The sequence below is a fragment of the Laetiporus sulphureus genome (genome assembly GCF_001632365.1).
Source record: "Laetiporus sulphureus 93-53 unplaced genomic scaffold LAESUscaffold_71, whole genome shotgun sequence".
Lineage (NCBI taxonomy): Eukaryota > Fungi > Basidiomycota > Agaricomycetes > Polyporales > Laetiporaceae > Laetiporus > Laetiporus sulphureus.
This window is the reverse complement of record NW_024468580.1, coordinates 29,930-52,311: the sequence shown is the minus strand read 5'-3', so window position 1 is coordinate 52,311 and position 22,382 is coordinate 29,930. Positions and strand designations below refer to the sequence as shown.

The 22,382-nt window shown below is 45.1% G+C and overlaps 7 protein-coding genes across 7 annotated transcripts; 4 read left to right on the top strand and 3 right to left on the bottom strand.

Moving 5' to 3' along the window:
• Positions 1–5,104: 5,104 nt before the first annotated feature.
• LAESUDRAFT_665106 (uncharacterized protein) lies at positions 5,105–5,311 on the bottom strand (the record flags this gene model as incomplete). The annotated part of the gene is made up of 1 exon (XM_040905167.1): positions 5,105–5,311. A coding segment is annotated over one exon (207 nt), but the record flags the coding sequence as incomplete, so codon positions are not given.
• Positions 5,312–10,413: 5,102 nt separating this feature from the next.
• LAESUDRAFT_633199 (uncharacterized protein) lies at positions 10,414–10,674 on the top strand (the record flags this gene model as incomplete). Its single annotated transcript, XM_040903423.1, has 2 exons — positions 10,414–10,517; positions 10,566–10,674. Coding segments are annotated over 2 exons (213 nt in total), but the record flags the coding sequence as incomplete, so codon positions are not given.
• A 2,778-nt stretch (positions 10,675–13,452) lies between these two features.
• Positions 13,453–13,650, top strand: LAESUDRAFT_665113 (uncharacterized protein; the record flags this gene model as incomplete). Its single annotated transcript, XM_040905169.1, has 1 exon — positions 13,453–13,650. The coding sequence occupies one exon, from the start codon at positions 13,453–13,455 to the stop codon at positions 13,648–13,650; it is 198 nt and encodes a 65-aa protein (XP_040758594.1).
• Position 13,651: 1 nt separating this feature from the next.
• On the bottom strand, positions 13,652–13,971 carry LAESUDRAFT_731874 (uncharacterized protein). Its single transcript, XM_040910132.1, has one exon. It carries the CDS (start codon positions 13,957–13,959, stop codon positions 13,738–13,740), a length of 222 nt encoding a protein of 73 aa, XP_040758593.1. The 5' UTR covers positions 13,960–13,971; the 3' UTR covers positions 13,652–13,737.
• Positions 13,972–14,384: 413 nt separating this feature from the next.
• On the top strand, positions 14,385–16,832 carry LAESUDRAFT_764246 (DUF747-domain-containing protein; the record flags this gene model as incomplete). Its single annotated transcript, XM_040913402.1, has 9 exons — positions 14,385–14,909; positions 14,967–15,245; positions 15,311–15,461; positions 15,515–15,730; positions 15,787–15,902; positions 15,958–16,098; positions 16,179–16,408; positions 16,461–16,602; positions 16,659–16,832. The coding sequence occupies 9 exons, from the start codon at positions 14,385–14,387 to the stop codon at positions 16,830–16,832; spliced, it is 1,974 nt and encodes a 657-aa protein (XP_040758592.1).
• A 567-nt stretch (positions 16,833–17,399) lies between these two features.
• On the bottom strand, positions 17,400–20,466 carry LAESUDRAFT_717874 (uncharacterized protein; the record flags this gene model as incomplete). The annotated part of the gene is made up of 2 exons (XM_040907370.1): positions 17,400–20,119; positions 20,298–20,466. The coding sequence occupies 2 exons, from the start codon at positions 20,464–20,466 to the stop codon at positions 17,400–17,402; spliced, it is 2,889 nt and encodes a 962-aa protein (XP_040758591.1).
• A 619-nt stretch (positions 20,467–21,085) lies between these two features.
• Positions 21,086–22,370, top strand: LAESUDRAFT_731871 (pali-domain-containing protein). The gene is made up of 4 exons (XM_040910131.1): positions 21,086–21,311; positions 21,364–21,500; positions 21,548–21,612; positions 21,662–22,370. The coding sequence occupies exons 1-4, from the start codon at positions 21,246–21,248 to the stop codon at positions 21,961–21,963; spliced, it is 570 nt and encodes a 189-aa protein (XP_040758590.1). The 5' UTR covers positions 21,086–21,245; the 3' UTR covers positions 21,964–22,370.
• Positions 22,371–22,382: the final 12 nt, after the last annotated feature.

Below are 22,382 nucleotides of genomic sequence, written 5' to 3'. Positions count from 1 at the left end.
CAGGATAGCCTGGCCAACTATGATGACATGACTCCCAAAGAACGAGAACTTCATGATGCAGCAACATCTAGAAACGGATATCTAAAAACACAACATCTAACAGACAATGCCAAACTACCACTACGCACTACTACTGAGTCAGCTGACCTCAACTTATATGCCACTGATCGCATAATCATACCACCACATTCTCGTGCACTAGTGTCTACAGGACTAAAAATTAAACCTTCACCAGGAACATACTCTCGAATCGCTTCATGAAGTGGAATGGCACTTAAGGGGATAGATGCCCAAGCAGGGGTAATAGATCGTGACTATCGAGGAGAGGTTAAAGTACTACTCTCCAATGCAACTGATCTACCCTACACAGTTAACATTTCTGACCGAATTGCTCAGCTTATCGTTGAGCGCATACTATTACCCATACCATCAAGAGATACCTCTTCAACAAAGAAGAAAAGGAGGCTTATGTCAAGGCATGAGGGAATGCAGCACGCATTCGAGCACAAGGCAGTTTCAGTTCTACAGGCAGATAAAATTCCAACAAGACTTCAAAAAGGAATGAACCGGTGTGTGAAGCACTGAGCCTTAGGAATTATTGCTATATCCAGAACACGAACCATTTCACTAAAAGTCTGGCTATGATAAAGTTTGCATTGAACAAGCTGCTGCACAAGCACATCACACTTGAAAACCAATCCTATTTCATCATTGACCTTCTGAAGATGATCGAATTTCACCAGCTCACGTACGGACGGCTCAAATTCATCATAACAATTCGTTGGCCATAACGAAAATATCTGCTATTCAATGGAGTTCATACCAAAAAGGGGGGGTAGTGTCACAAACTGTAACATTTCACATTATTTTATTGCTCACTTTATGGTCACGTGACTATTCACGTGTCCACTCACATGTATATCTTAAGTGCCCATATCACGTGCTAAGACCTTGTGCACATTATCACATGCACATGTCACATGACAGATACTAACTATTCTGCCTAATAGATAAGGCACCATATCTGAAGACTCAAAATCTGGTCACTTATCCTCCAATAGGATAAGCCCTACAACACCATGAGATACGGAGCTCTGCTACATGAAAACAGTCTCGTAGATAGAAGTAGTTATAGTCAGGAGGCATGACCGCCTGACCCTGTAGCCATATGGCAAGATCTCATGATAAGCATCGTACGACTTTGTAGATTAATGCTATTGGCTTATCTCAAGATAGCTCGCAGGTAACACAGTAAAGATGCTGAAAAGATTTAAACTTTTTTACAATCTCGTTACCATCTTTCACCTCAAATTATTGATTGTTTCACCCAGTGTGAATGAGATGTGTGCATGCTTTGACTAAGTTCTGAAGATGCACCCATTTTTTCAGCAGACTGCCTGCCCATGATATCGACACAGATCAAGTCAAGACTCAAGGATTATTTATTCTGACCATATGTGGTAAGTGTGGCAGCCACAATGCATTACATGACCATTACATAAGCTGCCAAATTGCTCATGCTCCAGAGGTGAAAAGCTGCAGAACAGCATAGAATCACTGGTTGAGACTGACAGAATATTTGGTCCAATATCTCCCTTAAAATTTTACATTTCGAAATTCTGATCAATAGAATTGAAGCATTGGACCATGTATCTATGCTATTAAGCAGAATGGCTGTGCATGAGCAGCTGTCATCATAATAGCAGTCAGCAGAATAGTGGCAGAATGCTTATATAAGGGGAGGTTGGTCCTGGTGTCCCCTATCTTACTAACCTTCAGACCTTAATACTAGCATAGTACTAGCATTTAAGTTTTAGTATTAGCATACTGTTAATATTAGAATCTTAGTATTACTCTTCTGATCATAGTACTAGTATAGTGCTAACATATAAAATTAAGCATTACCCTCTATGTGTTGGTACTAGCTTCGTATATGATGACAAGGGTGTGACATAGTCACAATATTTTCATCATCTTAGATTTAAGAAAAAGAAAATGTTTTAAAAGCTTTTCATTATAATTTTCTATAAAAGATTTGAAGAAATGATTATTAATATTTCATCCAATCTCCTTTCAATCTTTTCATCATCTCTCACAACAAAAGATGTTACATATATTTTAAATACTTATCATAAATTGATAGTAAATATGCTTAAAAGATTTAAACTTCTTCTTTAAAATTTTATCATCTTTCACCTCAGATTTTCGATTGCTTCATCCAGTGTCAGATTTGAACATTGTGTTTCTTTTCTCTGCTACCACCATCAACACCCTGCATCTCATAAACTTCAGTGGTGAGGACGATGGCTAGTAAGTCATTTATTGTCATTTCTAGCAATCTCTCACTCATGTCTTATGGCAAGGAGGTCCCCTGCATGCTCTCATGCAATAGAGATTATTTCAAGGCCTCATGAAAGTGTGCTCATTCTGTATATGTCCTGTTCAGGGAAGTAGATGCTCAAAGGCCATATACATATGTGTCAGTAAGATGAAGTTTAAACAATTCTTAGTGAGTGATTTCTGGCATGCATTTCAGACCTGCTCATTCATATATGGTTTGGCCAATGCAAAGGATATTGTTCGCAACTCTGCAGGCATTCATCTAGATCTTCATACAGGTATGCATCACTGAGATGGTCACAATTGGGTGAAACATTATAATGAGGTGTATTCTCGTTAAGCTTAGGGTGATAGTCATGGTCTAACCCCTTGCTGGTCACCAAAGGTAAAGCAGAAATGGAGAGATGCTGAGCATTATGTTGATATGTGGCCAGCACACATCTACACTCAGAAGTATATCAACAAGAGATCTCAACTGTTCAATCGGTGCAAGGCTCAGGATGTGAGGACTGCAGGCATCAGCTGAAAAGTAAGTGCAATGACTTAATTTCTCTACTTGCCTGGCTTGTCATTTAGTCACCTCATGAACAGACTGCTGTGGCTGTCACCCATTCAAACATCTCTGAGCCAAAGTCAGTGCATGAGTTGTAGTCACAGAGGTGAGTAGCATCTTTCACTTTCAGTCTTCCTGCAGTGTCACATAGCATCACAAGATCAATATATAACTACCATCATGCAATTTGACTTATGTTGACATCATCAATGTTTGAAGCAGGTGATCAGTTCCACAAACATGTCACAGCACTCCACCTCACTGAGATTCTGTCTGCCTGTCTCTGCTGATAACTTCACCATCTTGCAAGATGTGTCCAGTTCATCTGCAAGCAGGAATAATGTGAAACTCGATCGCATAAGAAAGTGAAGAATTCCTGCAGTCACTGACTCTTCCTCTAGATCACCTCATGCCTTGCTTCATGTCTTCCAGAATTCAGAATATGACTTGACTTCATGTATTGGTGAATCAGAGGTTATGCAAGAACTTCATTGAGCATAACATCACCAAAGATGCCTTTGAGCTTTTTCTTTTGAAGGATCAGCTCATCATGGAGAACTGAGACATGTTGCTGTGGAAATGTTGAACTTGGTTTGCACTCCATTCTTTTTTTTTGTATAAAAGCTGTAGTTGTTGTGTGCATGTGATTTGCTCTCTGTGCTGTATACATTTGCTTTAAGCTGCTGGTATAAAAATTTCACACAAGCTAAGAAACTCAAGAAGCTTCAGCTGACACTGGTCACAGACCTTGCAATCAAGTAAGAGTGGTGGAGGACTCAGACACATGTTCTGCTGCAATATTAAAGAAAGAGTTTAAAAACACTATGTACTTCACATATTTTAGAGAAAGTATGAATCGTGGATCAATGAGACTTGGGTAAGAGGGCCATTTCTCACAAAAACGATTTTTGAGGTTCTGATATTCTTCACAATTGATTTTATAAGTTTGTCATGATATTTACCACATTGATTGAGGGGTATATGTTGTTACCTGCATTGAAATATCAGTTCCTTTGACAGAGATCAAGGATGGTGTGATTGTTCAGGATGCAGCTGTATTTAAGTAACATTATATTATGGCAAAGAAGATACTGAATGAAGCAATCAATAATTTGAGGTGAAAGATGATAAAAATTTTGAAGAAAAAGTTCAAATCTTTTAAGCATCTTCACTGTCAATTTGTGATAAATGTATTTAAAATATTTTTAACATCTTTTGTTGTGAAAGATGATAAAATGATTGAAAGGAGATTGATTGAAATGTTGATAATCATTTCTTCAATCATTTTACGATCTTTCATACAAAATTATGATCAAAAGTTTTAAAATCTTTTTTCACTCTTTTTTTATCAAAGATGACTAAAATATTGTGACTATTTTACACCCTTGTTTTCATATACTAAGCTAGTAGGAAGATATAGAGGTTAATACTCAGGTTTATATGTTGGCACTATACTAGTACTATGGTCAGAAGAGTACTACTAAGACAATATGCTAATACTAAGATTTAAACGCTAGTACTATGCTAGTATTAAGATTTGAAAGTTAGCACTATGCTAGTTCTAAGCTAGTACTAAGGTCTGCAGATTAGTACTAGGGTCTGAATGTTAGTACTATGCTAGTACCAAGTTAGTACTAAGGTCTGAATGCTAGTACTAAGATCTGAAGGTTAGTACTATGCTAGTATTAAGATATAAATGCCAGTGCTATGTCAGCACTAAGCTAGTACTAAGGTTCAAATGTTAGTACTAAGATCTAAAGGTTAGTAATATGCTAGTACTGAGCTCATGCTAATATGTAGAGATCAACACTATGCTAGTACTAAGGCTTTAAGAGATAGTACAACCATTTGAACCTAAGTATTAACCTTTATATTCTAATATTGGCTTAGTGTAAAATGATAATGATGTGACATGGTCACAATATGTTCATTGGCTTTGATAAGAAAAGAATGAAAAAAGATTTTGAAATGTTTTATTATGACTTTGTTTAAAAGATTGTAAAACAATTGAAAAAAATGATTGCTAATATGTCATTTCAATCTTTTCATCATCATTAACAAGAAAAGATGTTGGTAATATTTTGAATCCTTTTATCACAAATTGACAGTAAAGATGCTGGAAAGATTTGAACTTTACCTTCAATATCTTTACCATCTTTCACCTCAAATTATTGGTGTAGCAGACTGTGTTTTCATTATTGAAGGTGAGGTTCAGCAGAGTTTAGTGTAGACTGCTACAGAGCTAAATCTACCATGTGCTTTATTGAGAAGAGTAGGGTGTGCCATCTTGACAGGGTATTCTAATGATGGAGTATTACCTGTAACAATTTGGTCATTGTACTGTGTTTGACCATTCATGTCAACAATCCTTGCCATGAAATGAAACTCATCAAAATAAATAATACCACATAAGTGATATTTGTGCCTTGTTCTTCAATGTACACAACAGGATCTAGCTGAATTTGCTTCTGATTTGTTATAAATGCTAAGATGTTAGGGGTGTTGGCAAATACATATCTTCCAACCAGTCTTTGATTGCAGCTTTGGCATGCAAAGTGAGCCTTTTTGAAAAAAAAAGAGCTTGCAGCCATTCTGAAAGCTTTCTACTTGTTTAAGAACCTAACGTAACAAAGGACTTTCTCCAAAGTGATAAACTGCAGTCCCATAAATAAATAGAAGCATCTTCTGCATTCATGACTACATTGCAGTGGTGACAATGAAGTGAGATGGTAACATTGAAAGATGAAGACTGAAACATAGCAGAACACAAGGTGTAGATATCTATTCCATCTTTTCTAGTGATAGAAAATGCTGCAGGGTCTGCAATGTGTAATATGTAGAAGAGCTTTACATTATGCATGGTTGAGGCCATCATTCAGGTTCCTAAAGCCCTCTGAGACCTTCCTGGCATTCAATCTCCTTCCCCAGAATGTCATGAACCTTTGCAAAACTGCAAAATATCTGCCATTTCAATATTCACAGTGACCTCAGAAGAGCTTTTTATTATCTTAAACTTGGTTTGCAAATCCTGGATGGCTGACCGCTTTATAGTTCCTGTAGCCCTCACAATTATTCACTCTTTTCAACTGAAAGCCTGCTATAGATAGACATAATCACACTCACCATGTTCATTGAGTATGTTGCACAGTATGTATGCTTTTGATCAAACCCTGATGCATGATACAAATCATACTTTGAAACATCAAACATAGCATGGGCAGAACTTGTCTGGCTGAACATATTCAGATGAGCTATATCATCAAAATTATAAAAGATCACTCATAATGTGAAGCTTTATAGTTTGAAAAGAAATATACAGTTAAGACTGATGGAAAGATGAATCTGACTTTATGTTAGCATTTTGAGAAATGATTTTCAAAATGGCTTGAAGCATTGCAGCAAAAGTGAAGGAGATGGTGTTTCAGCAAGATAATAATCTCAAGCATGGCTTAGCTGACTTAAGGAGAATACTATTGAGACTATGGTATGGTGTGATCAATTATCAGAGCTTAATTTCATCGATCATATTTGAAGTTATCTCACAAAAAGATCAGCAAGGCATGAGGAGCCACTCAAAGAGATTATAGAATTGTGAAAGCAATTGAAAAAGAAATGAAAGAGTATTGACAGGTTTGTGCATCAGAATTTGATCAGAAACATGCATGAATGGGTTAAGGTGGTGTTTAAGGCAAAGAGTTGATTACCCAACTACTAGAGTTTTAGTTTGTTAGTGACAAAAGTGTTTAGATGAGTTGACCTGATAGAGTTGCATATATCTTCAGAACAAGACGTAAATATTCAACCAACAGACACTCATTTCAAAGCTGAGAAGGATGGCTATCTAATGCTATTTTATCTGTGAATATAGCTGCAGCCAATCTGAAGTAGAAGAAAACAGTGAAAATCAAGAAAATATTTGTGCACTTTTGTTAGTCACTGCATATGATATTCGAACTGTGTTACTGATGATAAGCAGGTGGTCTAGTGAGTAGAATGCTTGATACTATCTGGGAACTACAAGTCCTGGAAGTCTGAAGTTCAATTTCTGGTCTGTGCAATTTTATGTGTGTTTAATTTTGAAAAAGTGCAACTCTCATTGTTTTACAAACAACGATAAACTATGACATGCACCTTGGTGCATCTAGTTAGTTGCACAAACATAAACATTATAATTTGGTGTTATTTGCACATTGTGGCAATATAAAGTGTGAGAATGTGGGTGGCTGACATTCTGAATGACCTAAGTCATTCAGGTTATAGGGAGCTATTGCAGAGCCTGTACTTACATTATCATGACTCCCACTGCCCACTCCAGTTGTGGCTGAACATGCATCCCATTTATGCTTTCCCATGCTTGTGGCTGTTGTTTCACATCAGTTTCTGGGCCTGCTTCCTTCCTCCCTCACACTTTCTCAGATCAGTGATGTTCTCACAATCTTAGCTGTTGAACATCCCTTCATGTTTTTTTTCTTTCTCATTTGAGCACTGTTGTCTCCTTGGTAGGCATATTCCTGATCATTGTACTTGGTCTATACATGCTGTTCATTGCTGAGCCCTTTGTCACACCAGTGACCTCTTGTGTTTGCAAAAGGCTGACATTCTGCCCTGCATGTCTATTTTATGTGTCTGTGCCTCTCATTTGTTTCTGATCAGTGTGGACAGTTATTGATCTAACATGATTGCAGGTGATCTTCCAAACTTACCTCCCACATTTTTCAATAATGCTCACTTTCTGTACTGTGGCTCTTTCCTGTTGGAGCCCACTGCTTCCATCACACTCACATGTGATTGTTGGCATTCTTGCCTGCCTGTATTATGGTGTGAGTCTTTCTGCTTTATGAAATGATCCATCATGTCACAGACCTGTTTTACATCAGGTGAGTGTGGTGAATGCTGCACTGTTGACTTTGATGGTTCGCTTTATCACTGGATCATTTGCTTTGACTGATGGCTCTCCAATATTCTTTGTGAGATGTACATGCCATGCATAATTTCATCCTTTTGTGAACTGCGGTTCACAGAAGTATTACATAGTTATTTCACATGTGCAAGTTAATCATGCATTAGTTGTCATTTTGACATGGCCAATAATGTGCTCATATGAGCATTTGCCCTACAACTTGTGATTTTTCACATCAACTTATATGAGTATGTACACTTTATCGTGTGCAATATTGTCTGTACAGTACTCATCTCCAATCATTTGGACCCAGGCATGCAGATGCAGCACGACATCCTCAAGTCTTCATACATTCTGTGACCTCAAATCTTCGCTTTTTTAAGCTGAAAAATGGCCTACATGCATATCTGATTGCAGAGCATCAATGCATAATTTATCTGTATTATCGGTATGTTCAAAAGTTGAAAAAAGTCGAAATATGGATCAATACTCTTAAAAATGCTCAAGGTCCTTTTATATGCTCTGCATAAATTAGAGGCATGTTTGGGCATGTTTCTTCATGCATTTTATTGTTATTGGGCTTCTATGTTATATTTTTCAGTGAATGAAAATCATTGTAGCCATGTAGTGGCTTTAAAAACCATCAGCCACATATAGAGCCATATTGCACTAGCTGTTCTTTCTGTATATTCAAAAAGAGAAAACATCATTTAATGTGGGTTACAAGGGGCACAAGACACTCTTGAGCTTAAGTCATGATCAATATCTCAGTCTGCAGAGGCTTTCCACTTCAACCATAGCAATTCTCAATGTTACTGTATTTTAAAAATGTCTTTCTAAGGTCCTGTATGAATTATTGAGGTATTGTGACATTGATAATGATATCTTTCATCATTAGTCCTCTTTCTTTGACTTTTCTTGAAATGCAAACTTATATACAGTAGCCTTGCATCAGGCTCAAGACACTGTTAGCCACATCACAAGTGATGGCTCAGCCATCAAAGGTAAATAACACCAATTAATATACTGTGGTGATAGAAAACTTCAATTGCATCAACAGCTCTTGTTTCTATATGCTCAGAAGGAAGGAATTGAAGTGAATAGCAGTGAAATGTGGAGACCTATTGCTCAATACAGTGGTTTGAACCACTTTGAAGCCCATTGTGTGCCTTGGTTTTGATTCACTTTCAAGCCATTGAATACAATGGTTTGAATGACTTTGAAGCCATCAGCCCTTAAGGCATTAACCCTAGCAAATTCAGTGCTGTGATTGGCTCTGAATATTTGCATCTGTTTAGATCAGCCACATCGTGCAGATTCAAACTCTGGTTTGTATGCCCATTACAAAGGATAACAAATCCAAGTAAGAACAAAATGTAACACAGTAAGAAACTTTTGAAGGAAGGACCCTCTCCTAACCTCAGGACAGGGGCAGAAAATGAAACCACTTGGTAATGGTCCACTCTCCCACGCATTGCTTAAATGTTTCACAGAGATGGGAAAAATGCAACATAGATGTCCTAAGTGCTCAGTGTCACTGTCACAAAGCACAAAGCACTTAACCCAATTAAGGGCAAGTTTGCTTGTGTGACCTGCACAAATGATTCACATAAAAGGTTGCCCTAAGGCTAACCTGGAAAAGCCTGCCACAAGGGCTAGGCTGAGGATGGTGCACAGTGGCATACAACCAGCAATCAAGGCAAAGCCCCAATGCATGGCCTTGCATAAAAGGTGAAAGGGGGAAGCTGGCCTGCTGGCTTCATACAATAGTATAATACAGTGACCCACAAAACTGTTGATAAGATTGCTTACTTCACCTTGTATAGTGAATATCTCCTCAACCAATGGGTCAACTACATTGTATAAGAACTCATTGAAAAGCATATTATCATGGCTTTCTAACGCAGTCTTAATCATATTTTTACCATATTTTGATCCCAAGATATTTACTAATCTTTGAGGGTCACTCTTATCAACAGTTTTGTGGCACACACACAAGTTCTCAGAAAATTGTGATTCTTGATGTGTTGACAGCGTTCTTTGTGGAAATATTGATTGATGTTCATGTTTCAACATGAACAATGTACAAACAGCCATACACAACTCTTCACACTCAACCAACATCATGCCAAAAGCTGTTGCTACTGAAACTGTCAACCATGTCATCGCTTTGCTTCAGAATGGCAAATCTCTTCAAGAAATTGAAGCTTTGACTGGTCTACACTACTCTACCATCAGTAAACTACACTCCACACACTGTCTCACAATTTCTAAGGCCAAAGGAGGACGACCTTCCCTTCTTTCTACTGCCAATCTTCGCTATGCTACTCGACTTATTGAGACTGGCAAGGCTACCACATCTCCTGCTGTGGCCAGAGCTCTTGGAGATGTTACTGGGAGGGTTGTCAATGCAGAGACAGTGCAAAGAGGGTTGAAGAAGGCAGGAATGAAGGCTGTAGTAAAGCGCAAAAGGCCTTTACTCACTGCAAGGCATCGAAAGGAGAGGATGGACTTCACTTTGGCTCACCAATATTGGACTATGGAGGACTGGAGAAGGGTGGTATGGTCAGATGAGACAAAGATTAACAGGATGGGATCAGATGGAAGGAAATGGGTGTGGAAGAAGCCAGGGGAGAGCCTCAGTGATAGGTTGGTGGAAGGGATCCAGAAGTTTGGAGGTGGATCGTTGATGATGTGGGGCTGTATGGGCTGGGATGGTGTGGGGTATGCCTGCAAGATTGATGGCAGGATGGATGCAGACCTTTATGTCAGCATTCTGGAGGATGAGTTGCAGAATAGCCTGGAGGATTGGGGCAAAACTGTGGAGGATGTGGTGTTTCAGCAAGACAATGACCCCAAGCACACCAGCAAGAAGGCCAAGGATTGGTTCAAAGACCATGATTTCAACACTATGATATGGCCCTCTCAATCCCCAGATCTCAATCCCATAGAGCATCTGTGGTTCATCTCAAAAGGAAGCTTGCAGAGTATCAGGAGCCATCAAAGGGAATCACTGAGTTGTGAAAAAGGGTGGAGAAGGAATGGGAGGCTATTGGGAAGGAAGTGTGTCAGAATCTGATTGAAAGTATGCCAAGGAGGGTGCATGCAGTGGTGAAGGCAAAGGGAGGCTATACCAAGTACTGAAAGTACAAGTTTTGTAGAACCTGGATATGTGCCACAAAACTGTTGATAAGAGTGACCCTCAAAGATTAGTAAATATCTTGGGATCAAAATATGGTGAAAATGTGATTAAGACTCCATTAGAAAGCCATGATGATACGCTTTCCAATGAGTTCTCATACAATGTAGTTGACCCATTGGTTGAGGAGATATTCACTATACAAGTCGAAGTGAGCAATCTTATCAACAGTTTTGTGGGTCACTGTATGTGGTGATATTGTGCTATTTGTCCAAGTATCCACTTTGTGAGACCAATATAAAGGTTGGTGTCTGGGTAACCACTTAGAGTTGTCAAATAAGGAGTTAGTGATGCGAAAATAACATTGTCATGTCAAATACTGCGACAAAAAGCATCATATAAAATAAACTTTTAAATACTTTTAATAAGCTTAAATTAAAAATATGACAATAAGGGTTTGCATTTTCTCTCTAAGTTATCTACCATCTTTGATAAGTAGGTATTGAAATTCTCTCCCAGTGTACTCAATCACCCCTTCTGTCTCTCTGCATTTAGAAGCCACAGTCCGTTTTCTGCTAGAGCCCCTTTCAGATGCTGGAAAGCTTCACCTTTACGATTCATGGAATGGTGGCCTTCAGTTGCCATCAATATATGAGCGGCCATGTGCAGTCTGTGCTACGTTGATGCCTGACCATTTCGTGTCATACTTTCCCCTTGGACGACAACCTGCTCGAGTTTTGGCGATTGTCTGATGCTTCATGCAGGTGAAACTGTACCATGGTCATTAAAGGCCCTCTCACCTTACCAGATAATACATCCTAGTTATTTGGAACCAGTGCCACTGCATCAACTTCACCCACACCTCAGACATGGTGCCATTTTTTTTACAGTAAATATGCATGCTAAATGTGGTTTGGTATTTTACCTTTAGAGAACAGATTTGTTTCTATTGCATGCAGTATTGTATATTGCAAATTTAGCATTCAAATTGCAATGGTGACAAAGTAATGTCATATATTATATCCATGTTTCATGTACAAATTGCAAATTTTGCCCACAAAATGTGACACTGCATCAAATGTGTCTCTACATCACAGCAAAGAAAGTACCAATTCTCATTGCAGAAAAGGTGTTAGAATTTAATTTAATAATCTGGCCTTCCCCATCAAGGGAATGTTTTTAGGGAAAGGCTTAGAAAAGGCACATTCTGCACCTTTCCTGGGCAAGAACTTGCATGAAACAGCCATAAATGATAAGATGCTGCAGCAGGGGAAAGTAAAAGATAAACCATTATTTTTTCACACCTTTCTCGCTGTAGGAATCGGTACTTTCTTTGCAGTGCATGCTATTACTTGAGGGGTGAAAGACTATTTTGTGATGAATCTGCTATGTTGCATTATCTCATGCACATTATTTTGAATCCCTGCCAGAGATGTAGGTAAAATATATGATGTCAATTTGTCACTATAGCAAGTCAAGTGCCAAACTTGAAATATATCATGCCAAATGCAACAGATGCAAAATACATATTCTAAATAGAAAATACCAAATCAGATATAGCACACATATATAACTGTTCCAAATGACAAATTTGGCTATTGATGTACGGAGAAGGCCTGTGCTTATGTGATCCCTAAGTTGCGATTTGGCCCGTTTTGTGCACAGTTCATACGAAATATTGCTTTGGTTCATACAGAATATTTTCTCCTACGAAATATTATTTTCATTCCACAACTTGCCCTCATTCGCGATATCTGGCTCCTCAGGCCTCATTGCTTTCTACCTCCTGTCTGCTCTGTGCTGGACATCCTCATATCACTTTCCATGTCGTTCACCAGGTGTATTATTAACGCATTTGATATCTGCTTCACCGGTACGTTTGTCCACTCCTCTGTGGCGATGTCTGCAGCGCTGATTATATTGTGTCTCCTTCCTTCACAGTCATCGCTCTCGTTGTGTACTATACCTGTTTGTTCTTGTTCATTCCTCTGCTGCCACCTCTGCCGTCTTTGGTGAACGGGTTACATGATTCACATATTCATTATGCTCGTGTCTATAGCACCCTCCTGGTGGGGGGTGACAATTTTAAGCTTGTGCAGTCGCATCGCATTACGGACCTGGCTACTCCTCCGGTGAGGGAAGCCAATTGAAGATCTTGCATCTGTCTTTCTGACGATGTCAGCGGGTTCTCTGTCATCTTCAGTTCGTCATATTTGCTTTCTATTCATGCAACTGTTATGTTCATCGGTTTGCATCGTCTCCGAGGACACCGATGACTTTCGCGCCATGATGCGTGACACCGGCACCATACTGTCCGGTTCTGCTGCTGTCAGACTGTTACTTGTCGACGCTTTGTGGCAGCCTAATGACTATGACCTATACACGCCACATAGTCAGTGAGATGTGGTACTCGACTACATCAGCAACTTACCGAGTTTCGTGATCGAATATGTTATAGATGCATCGGACGAGGAGAATCAGGAGCAACCGTATCCCTGGTTGAAATAGAGAATGGACCATATGGCTCGAATCACTGGACCAAACATCCCCGTCGATCTTATGTGTAGCCACAACGAATCGGCCTTCTACCCACTATGCTTCTTCTGGTCGACCATCATCATGAACGTGATCTCCGCTGACGCGATCGTGTCAGCATACCCCACACATCTTCTCAGCCATCATGGTATTTGCTCATACACCATCAGTGATTATCAGTAAGGCACTCACCGCAAGGAGAAAGTACGAAGACCAAGGTTTCTCGTTCGACGACATCCGCACCATGTCCTGCACTCACTGGAGCTGCCCTCACCGGTGACGGTTCTTCTCAGATGATGGATGCCTCAACCTCATTTTCGACAATGCACGCACCCACACAGTCAGCGATGTTTTCATCTCGTGGCAGATCAGAGACTTACCCTGCAGTAGGCCATGTACAGCAACAGAACAAGGGCCCAACGTCTGGGCGGGGTCTCGAGATGACATGGAAGAAGTCTGGGACAGCTTCCCGTAGCTGCAACGTGTATTCATCATTTTACGACAATGCTCGAAGTCGTTCATTTCTTTAAGTGATTCATCCTATTTGGCTCTTGCCTGCGTTGTTGCTGTTCACCAACATGAGGCTGCAGAGATGTAATATAGAGCTACGTTCGCATAAGTGATACACACCGCATCTTCCGCTACTGTGATTGAGTTTTCGTGTCATTTGGAACCGGCGCCCGGCGCCTCTTCAACCAAGTAGAAAATGGTACCATGTCTGGGGTGCCAAGTGACCGCATCACGCGATCCTGCGCGATGCGCGGCGGCGGTGCCACCTTATCATGTGATGAGTAAGAGGTGTGATGCTCGACGAGGCGGAGAGGCCTCCGAAACATCCTCCTTACCCCTGGAACCCGGTGTTACTCCGAAAAGATCAGCATCAGGGCGTGGGCCTAGCAGCTACACCAAGATCGGCCATGCCTGCTGCTTCCCGTTCGCCCCGACGTAGGCACATGAGAAGGCATTTTACCGTGTTAAGCGATGCAAAGCGTTCGACGAAAACATTGGCGCACACTAGCTCTAGCACATTCGCGCAGAATCACGATGGAACATCACTGACGACGGATGAGGAGTTAGACCGAACTCCTGGCCGTAGCAGCGAGGGATCTAGCGGATACCATAAATCTCCTGATTTGACAGATGACGAGTCCATAGTCCTGGCAGGCTCGCATCGGGTGTTCTCTAGTAAGCCTCCGCTGGCCTATGCGTCACTTCCTCCTACGCCTATTTCTCCTTCACCTCCGTCTCTCCTGCGACGAACGCCTGTCCTGTCGTTCCCCGCTCTGCCAACGTATCCATCTACAGAGATACATCATGAGCCTCCTTTTTCAATATGGGATTACCTTCAAGAAGAACTGTTGGCGACGGACTTTGACTCGCATCAGGAGCTGAAGTGGGAGAGAGTCAGCAATTTCTTGCACATGCCGATTGCGTTGGAGAAGGTGAGCAAGAGCGGGTATAGTGTCTGAGGAGCTCACGATGCCCACCTGAGCGAGCAGATATTCTTCTTTGGTTTCATCGTCTGCCTAGACTCATTTCTATACACGTTCACCATTCTGCCAATACGGTTTACCCTCGCCTTTCGGCGCCTCCTATTGGTCCTGCTTCGTCGCGGAAGGACTACTTTCCCTCCATCTCAAAAAGCGGATATACTCAAAATGTTATTGCTGTTTGTATCAGTCTTCACCTTGAGTCCACTCACGGATGCTAGCAAAATGTATCATTTCATCCGTGGGCAAGATACTATCAAACTGTATGTCATCTTCAATGCGCTTGAGGTGCGCTGCCTAGTAGTGAGAACACACTCCATTTCTTGCTGACGTTGACTGCATCGAATCCCTAGATCGCAGATCGCCTCTGCGCCTCTATTGGGCAAGATATTGTTGATTGTCTTCTCTCGCGGTCAACCCTTGAGGTGCTCTCGACACAGCAGCGGTGGACGCTATCACTTTTGCGTCCAGCACTCTTCTTTTCTCTCGCTCTCGTTTACAATGGTAGTTCACACGTATCTTAAGCATTTGCGCTGTTGATTCATATAGTTCAACAGTTGCACACACTCTGGTTATGCTATATCAAATGATCTCCTTGAACGTGGCGGTCAACTCCTATGATCATGCTTTATTGACATTGTTGGTGTCGAATCAATTTGTTGAGATCAAGGGTAGCGTTTTCAAGAAATTTGAGAAGGATAATCTCTTCCAAATCACTTGTGCTGGTATGGAGAACGCTGGCAGCCTTCAAGACTTCTGCTTACATTTTGATGGTGATTGTTAGATATCGTGGAACGTTTCACACTAGCATTGATGTTGTGCGTGGTAGCGTTCCGTAATCTCATCGAATTGAGTGGCTCGCCCTTCAATCTTAGCGACGGATCCGCTCTCCCACGGAGTTTTGGATGGTTCCGAGGTAATAATGTCCTATGGACGATTTCATACGTGAGTGCCCATATCAGCGCGTACTGCGATACAACTGCTTCAATTCGATCTATAGCCTGTCATCACAGTCATGGCATCCGAGATGGTGGTAGACTGGCTCAAGCATGCTTTCATTACGAAATTCAATCATATCCGCCCATCAGTATATGAACGCTACACTGACGTCCTATGTCGCGACCTCGCGAGCGGCCGTGCCGTAGGTCGCCGCGGAGCTGCGAAGGCAGGTCTCTCGTTTAGTTACCATCAAGCCGATCTGACGTGCTTGAGATGCTACAGCATACCTACGTCGATCAGTCTCCGCTAGTTGCTCGACGTCTCGGTTTCGCTTCTCTTCCACTAGCTGTGCTCGCCATTTTAATCGGATCCCAGTCGATCAGTCTTCTGCTCTCGATGCACACGGATGGCGACATGCCTTGGATATGGAGACGCTCCTTCTCGGAGATCTCAAGTGATGAATGGATTAACTCTGCCAAATGGGTGGCAATATCTGCACTTTTGTGGTTCTGGTCTGTCTTGATACGCTTCTTTTGTGCGCTGATGTTGATGGTCGTTCACTAGCTGCGTAGTCATCAAGGTTATTATGGGAATGCATCTCCTAGGCTATGCCACAAGGCGCAGAGCGGGAATGGCGGCTCGTGAGGCCGCAGATACGGTGAATGACTTCGGGAGAGAACCCATAGGAGAGGGAAAGGAAGAACAGGTCTGTGTTTTTTTTATTGCAAGTGACTGAGGCACAGTGGCAAACAGTATGCTTAGATGTACAATCGCGAACTCAAGACGATGCTCGATGACAGACGGGACGATGCGTCGCCTGTGCCCGATATGGGGGAACGGAAGACTGGGACGGAGTCCGCACCAGCGGAAAGCAAGCGTAAAAGGCTTCCTTTAGAAGACATCACCAGGTTCACGATGGTCAAGCGCATCTGGTGATCTCAGAATCCTGCACGAAGCCCAGCACGACTACATCTATCCTTGATCGCATGATTTACGTTGCAGGCCTTGAAGCGCGCGTCATCTGATACATCCCTGCGCAGGCTAGCTTTGCTGCATCCTCAGTCATCGGAATCTCCTTACTAGCAGTGCTAGGAGGCCGCGTTCGCATACACTCCACCCCCCCTCACTCGATCCTCTGCAGCTTCATCGACTCGTCATTTGACGTTAATATGCAGTGTTCATGTCACTTGCGCAGCACAAGACTATAAATGCAATAACATTGCAAGCTTAGGTACAGTAGTATGGCTAACAGGGAGTAGCTAGCGTGACACATGTACAACAGTACTAGGCGACGCGCATACTAACGATAGTATGTGGGACATGAACAACATCGTGCGGCTACGCGCATAGCGCAGTAGCAAAACATAATGGCGAAAGTCAAAAGCATTTCAGGCCGAAGAATTCCGAACGTCAGGTGGGCATCAATACATAAGTCATAAGGAGACGCGGACGCGTCAGGCATAACGATAATGATAGCGCTGTGATGGGTATCGCGAGCATCGGCTAAGATCGCAGCGCAGACCGAATGGCCCTGCTATCCAACCTGTGGTAGCTGTACTCGACGTAGGGCCGCGCCTGCGCATCGGGCTTCTCCCGTTCCTTTCGTGTCTCGTCGTGATAACGGTACCCTCCTGTCTTCGTGGCCGGCTTCGCGGCGTACTTTTCGTGGCGTGCGCGTGGAGCCGGCGGGTTGCTGGCATAGTGTGGTCCGTCAGGCATAATAACAACTTCCTCCGTGGCACACGACAGCAAGGAGCCCCTGCTTGAGGGAGTCATACTGACGCGCTGCTTCGCAGGCTTGCACTTGACGTCGAGCCCATATTCCGAGGACCGCTCTTGAGGGAGTCGGATGGAATTTAAGATGGCCTGAATATCAATATCGGGCAGTGGGAACGGCGACGGCTTTGACGGAGCCGGAGAACGATACAGGGAATGTTCAGAGTAGACAGAGGGCGACTCGAGGCTCTTCTCATCCACGTCTTGCGGGAAGTCGAGAAGCGATGTCACCACGATGTTGCTCAACTGTGGGCGACGACGAGTACTGCTGGACAGCGAAGCTTGCGACGATGCAGCTTCTGAGCTGTAGAGCGAACGGCCATCCTTCTTCGCAGACAGCTTGCTACTGAACGACGTCTGCGACGACGCTGCTTCTGAACTGTACAGCGGACGGCTCCCCTTCTTTGCAGATGGCTGGGCATTGCGACGCTGAGACGTAGCGCTTGCGGCCTCTTCATTCCGACGACTTGACGATACGGCGGTCTTGGAGGAGATTTCGCCATGGACGCCTCGGAGAGACTCGCAACTACCCGTCCTGGCCGATCCAGCGTCACGAAGATGAGAGCGCGATGTCGGCGCATTATTCAAAGGTCCACTGAGAGTTCCAACAGAGGGAGCGGGACGAGTAGACTCCACAACGCGCAGCGCGTGTGCGGACCTCGATTCAACCGTCCTGGAAGCACCATCCGTTTTTCTGGAGCTATGGCTCGACACGTCGGACGAGCTGCTGTGCTGACGGTGGAAGCTAGAGGCCGACGACAGCGCGGGAGCAGACTGTGGGAGAGTCGCGTTGGATGATTTTTTGCGAATCACGAGTGGCCGGGCGCTCTGTGAAGCGTCAGCATTTGAGTTTTGGCGATGAACACGATGCGGATCTGGCTTGTGACGTGTGTCCACACCCTGCGTATGCCGCTCATGTTTCCCATTATCCTTCGCTCGCTGATCTTCGCCCACGGGCTGCTGAGGGCGTGTCTTGGTCTCGCCAGTCTTAATATGAGCGTCCTTCGCACGTTCGTGGAGATCTTGCGCGGTATATGCGCACATCCTAAGCGGCGTGGACGGTCTCGAGGGATACTGCCTCCTGTCCACACCGTGCACAGAAGCACTATGTGGCGATGGCTGCAGGGCCCGCGCCATCGCCATGTCGTGTGAGATGCTCTGCTCACTTGGGGAGCGCGAGCCGGGCTGCGGGCGGATCTTCGGCGACGTACGCCCCTGCTTCGATTCCATGCTACCTGCCGACGCAGCCTTGGTGGGCACAGGCAGGAATGGGTTGAAACGCTGGGTTGTAGGCGGCTCGTATACGAGGTGCTCTTCGCTCTTGGAATAGCCATACGCGTCCTCGTGAATCCTCCGTTGCTTCGGAGGCATGTACACTGTCTGCTCGGCCACGCGCTGCGTGCCTTGCATCACCGCGTTCGCCGACCGAGGCATCGCCGCATCTCCATGAGGCTCTCTGTCCACAGGGCTCACCGATGGGCTTGTCAGGCTGCGCTGCAAGAACGGCTTGTAACCCGGCTGCACGTTCACTGGGCGCAATTGGGACAAGGTCATGTGCGGGTCGCTCGCGGAGCGATGTGCCGCAGCGTCAAGCTGGTCCTGGCTCGACGAGTGGTGCACAGGCGGGTTGTACACGCGTAGGGGCTCTCTAGTCCCGCTGGAGAGTCCTTGCGCTTGTTCCTTGTCGAATTTTGGGGTGACCGCTGCCAGCGGAGGGCGGCGCAGAGGAAGGGAGGGCAACGGCTTGGCGTCGTAATCGCGTGAGTGCGAGGTGCGGCCCTGCTGATGCGTCTTCTGGGCTGCGGACACCTGATGGTGCCTTGAGGTTGCGTGCGTGTGCGCGTCGTTGGGCCAGAGTGGCTTGACGGCGCGCTCTCTGCCCGCCCGGTCTGACTCGATAAGTTGTCTGACCTCGGGTGTGGGCGGAGGGAGAAGGTCATCATCCGATGCCCACTGTACGTATGTCGTCGAATCCACTTGCAGCACAGGCCCGCTGATGTCGCGTTTGTGGATCGGCCTGCCGCCGTGGGACCTGGGCCGCCGCGGGCGGTGGACGGTACTTGTCTGGACAGATGCGGAGCGAGAGCGTTGCAATGTAGGTTTCTGCTCCTCCGCGCCGTTGACGAAAGGCCTGCGAGTATCACATGAGTAAACGACATGCTGATGGCGGAGGAGGACGAAGAGACTTGCCTGACCAACGAGGAAGAGAGCTTGCGTATGCGCTCCATAGCTGATCAGATCGACGCGCAAGCCGGGAACCGGAGCACGACACGCCCGGCGCGGAGGGGTGGAGAGGGGAGGGAGAGGGAGGGGGTCTCGCACAGGGAAGGGAGGGGGGGTATAAGCGGAAAAAACCGTACGGTTTCGGATGCAGCCCCTTTTGTAGGCGAGAGGCGAGCAGGCCACTCGTAGCGTGAAACGTTGCATGAAGTGGCCATGAATACACGCTGCGGCAAAACAATGCGGAGTTGGAGAATTGGACCTGGTAATCAGATTTTGTGTGGAAAAGGCCCTGAGCTTCCGGCATTGTTTATCTGATGCAGGAAGCGATTCTCTCGCTTACCGACGTCCGTTCCTGTTTGAGTCAGAACTTTTTTCTGACCGGACGTCCCCATACCAACGTACGTACGGCGGCCTGGTGAGGACCACTGTGGCACGAAATAGGCATCGTGAGGGGTAAAAGTGTCGATTGTAGCGCGGAAATGAGGAGGAATGAGTGAGAAATTGCCGGCAGTGTCGCGGGGTTGCTGGCTGCCGTGAAGAGCCGTAATGAGTGCCTGCTGGCAAAGAGCATGGCGTCGGCAAAGAAGGCCTTCGCTTGAGTTCTTGGAGATGGATCTCTGGGATCCTGCCAGTTATGAGCGCTTGCACGGGATTCGTCGAGCGCATGCTGGCATCCACGACCCTGTTGCAGCGTGTTTTATGAATGGGCCGCGTCATGACGAACATCATTTGTATCCCCGTCGTCGGAATCGCCCTGCTAAGATGGGAACGCAACAGTTCCGCAAGCACATCTTTGATGGGTCGACATCATCAACCGAGGCATTTTCTGCGACCGCGCGGGCCCGCTTGTCGCGGAAGCAGGAACGATGATGAATTTTTGGACCGAAGGTCGCTGGACGATAAGGAAGACGAGCTCTGCAGCAGGAGGGAGCGGAGAAGGATTCGGCGTGAGCGCAGACCGCGTGCGGGGGGCGTGGCGATTACGCGCGGGCTTAGCACGGCTCTGCCTTGTTCTGCGTCGGTCTAGGCTTCACGGACGTCGCAGCGAGTGCTGTGCTGGACGATGCTCCCGCTGCGCTGGCTGCATGTTCGCAGCGGGAAATGCATATATGCACCGCCAACGAATATTTAGTTTGGCCTAGAGAATGCTATCGATGATGTAATCAGAGTGGCACCGAGAAACGTCATGCGCAAGATATTGTCCGCCACCATACAGCCCCCTGGGGCCGTCGACGCTATTCTTCTCCTCCATCTCGTCGTTTCAACGCCCCAAGTCGTCCGAAACATCGAGGCCGCCGCTCTGGCTATAATCCCGTAAATCACGACAAGTCTAACGATCAACAAACCGCCATGGCTGCCAGTGCTGCACTTCCAGGCCTCTTTTTCACCTTCGCAGCGATGGTGCTGCTTATCTTCGTGCGCGCAGCCTTATAGACGATTCATCGCGTGCACTGACGCATTTATGCAGGCCTCCGTTTCAACACCGACATGGAACGCAGTCTCATTCCTCAATACCAACGTTGATGGGGTGTCAACGCACTTCGGTGTGTTTGGCTACACAGGATCAAACACCTCCGTCGGATGGTATTTCCCAACCGGAATAGCGTGCGTACTTTTTTTCTCTCTCCGCATCAACGCTAAACTACCTGCAGTGACAGCGAACTGAACAACGGCCTCTTTCACAACCTCACCATCGCTCTCATCCTCGTCCCAATAGGTATGTCCTTCCCATCCGCTCCACTCCGCCTCTCTCACTCCACGCACAGCCGCCGGCCTTTCAGGCCTTGCCTTCCTCTTCGGGCTGTGCGGCGCAAGCTACCACCGCGTCGGGACCGTCTTCATGTCGCTCGTCTCCGCGCTCGCCTGCCTCGTCACGCTCGTCGTCTGGATCATCGAGATGTCTCTATTCGGCATCGCGCGCAACCACGTCCGCGAACGCGGCGGCTATGCGCAGTACGCCAATGCCAACTGGCTCGTCCTTGGCGCCCTAATTGCACTTTTCCTCGGCTTCTTTGCCAGCCTCTGCGGTATTTTTGGCAGCTACCGCTCAAAGCGTGCCGCGTATTGAATGCGTACATTCCTATACCAAATGATGTGCGGACTATCATACAAGGATGTAGATCTGCCTTTCGGACAGCTACTTTATCACCGTCGCCTTATTATCTGCTGGACTATTACTCGCTTACTTTGGATGCGCACTTCACGAACTACTCGTATACGCCCTCCATCGATAGTCCTTTCCGATCCTGATTCGTTTTTGAAAACTCTCTACAGAGCCACGATACCATACGTTCGTGCCATACCTGTGCAATGACCTTGCTAACGACAGTTCTGTTACTTCATTGCTCCCTTCGCTCTACGCCCAGTTGAATGCCGCTGTATTGCCTACCTTGCTCCTCCTCTTGTTGTAACGTTATCCATCTGTATGATTTATATGATTCTCCGATTCGATCCGTCTGACAATCCTCCGCCCACATCACGCAGAAG

Coding starts and splice junctions, on each gene's coding strand:
- LAESUDRAFT_731874 (XM_040910132.1), bottom strand. CDS start 13,959: ATGAATACACGTTGCAGCTACGGGAAGCTGTCCCAGACTTCTTCCATG.
- LAESUDRAFT_731871 (XM_040910131.1), top strand. CDS start 21,246: ATGGCTGCCAGTGCTGCACTTCCAGGCCTCTTTTTCACCTTCGCAGCG. Junction 21,312..21,363: donor CGATGGTGCTGCTTATCTTC/GTGCGCGCAGCC, acceptor GCATTTATGCAG/GCCTCCGTTTCAACACCGAC. Junction 21,501..21,547: donor TATTTCCCAACCGGAATAGC/GTGCGTACTTTT, acceptor AACTACCTGCAG/TGACAGCGAACTGAACAACG.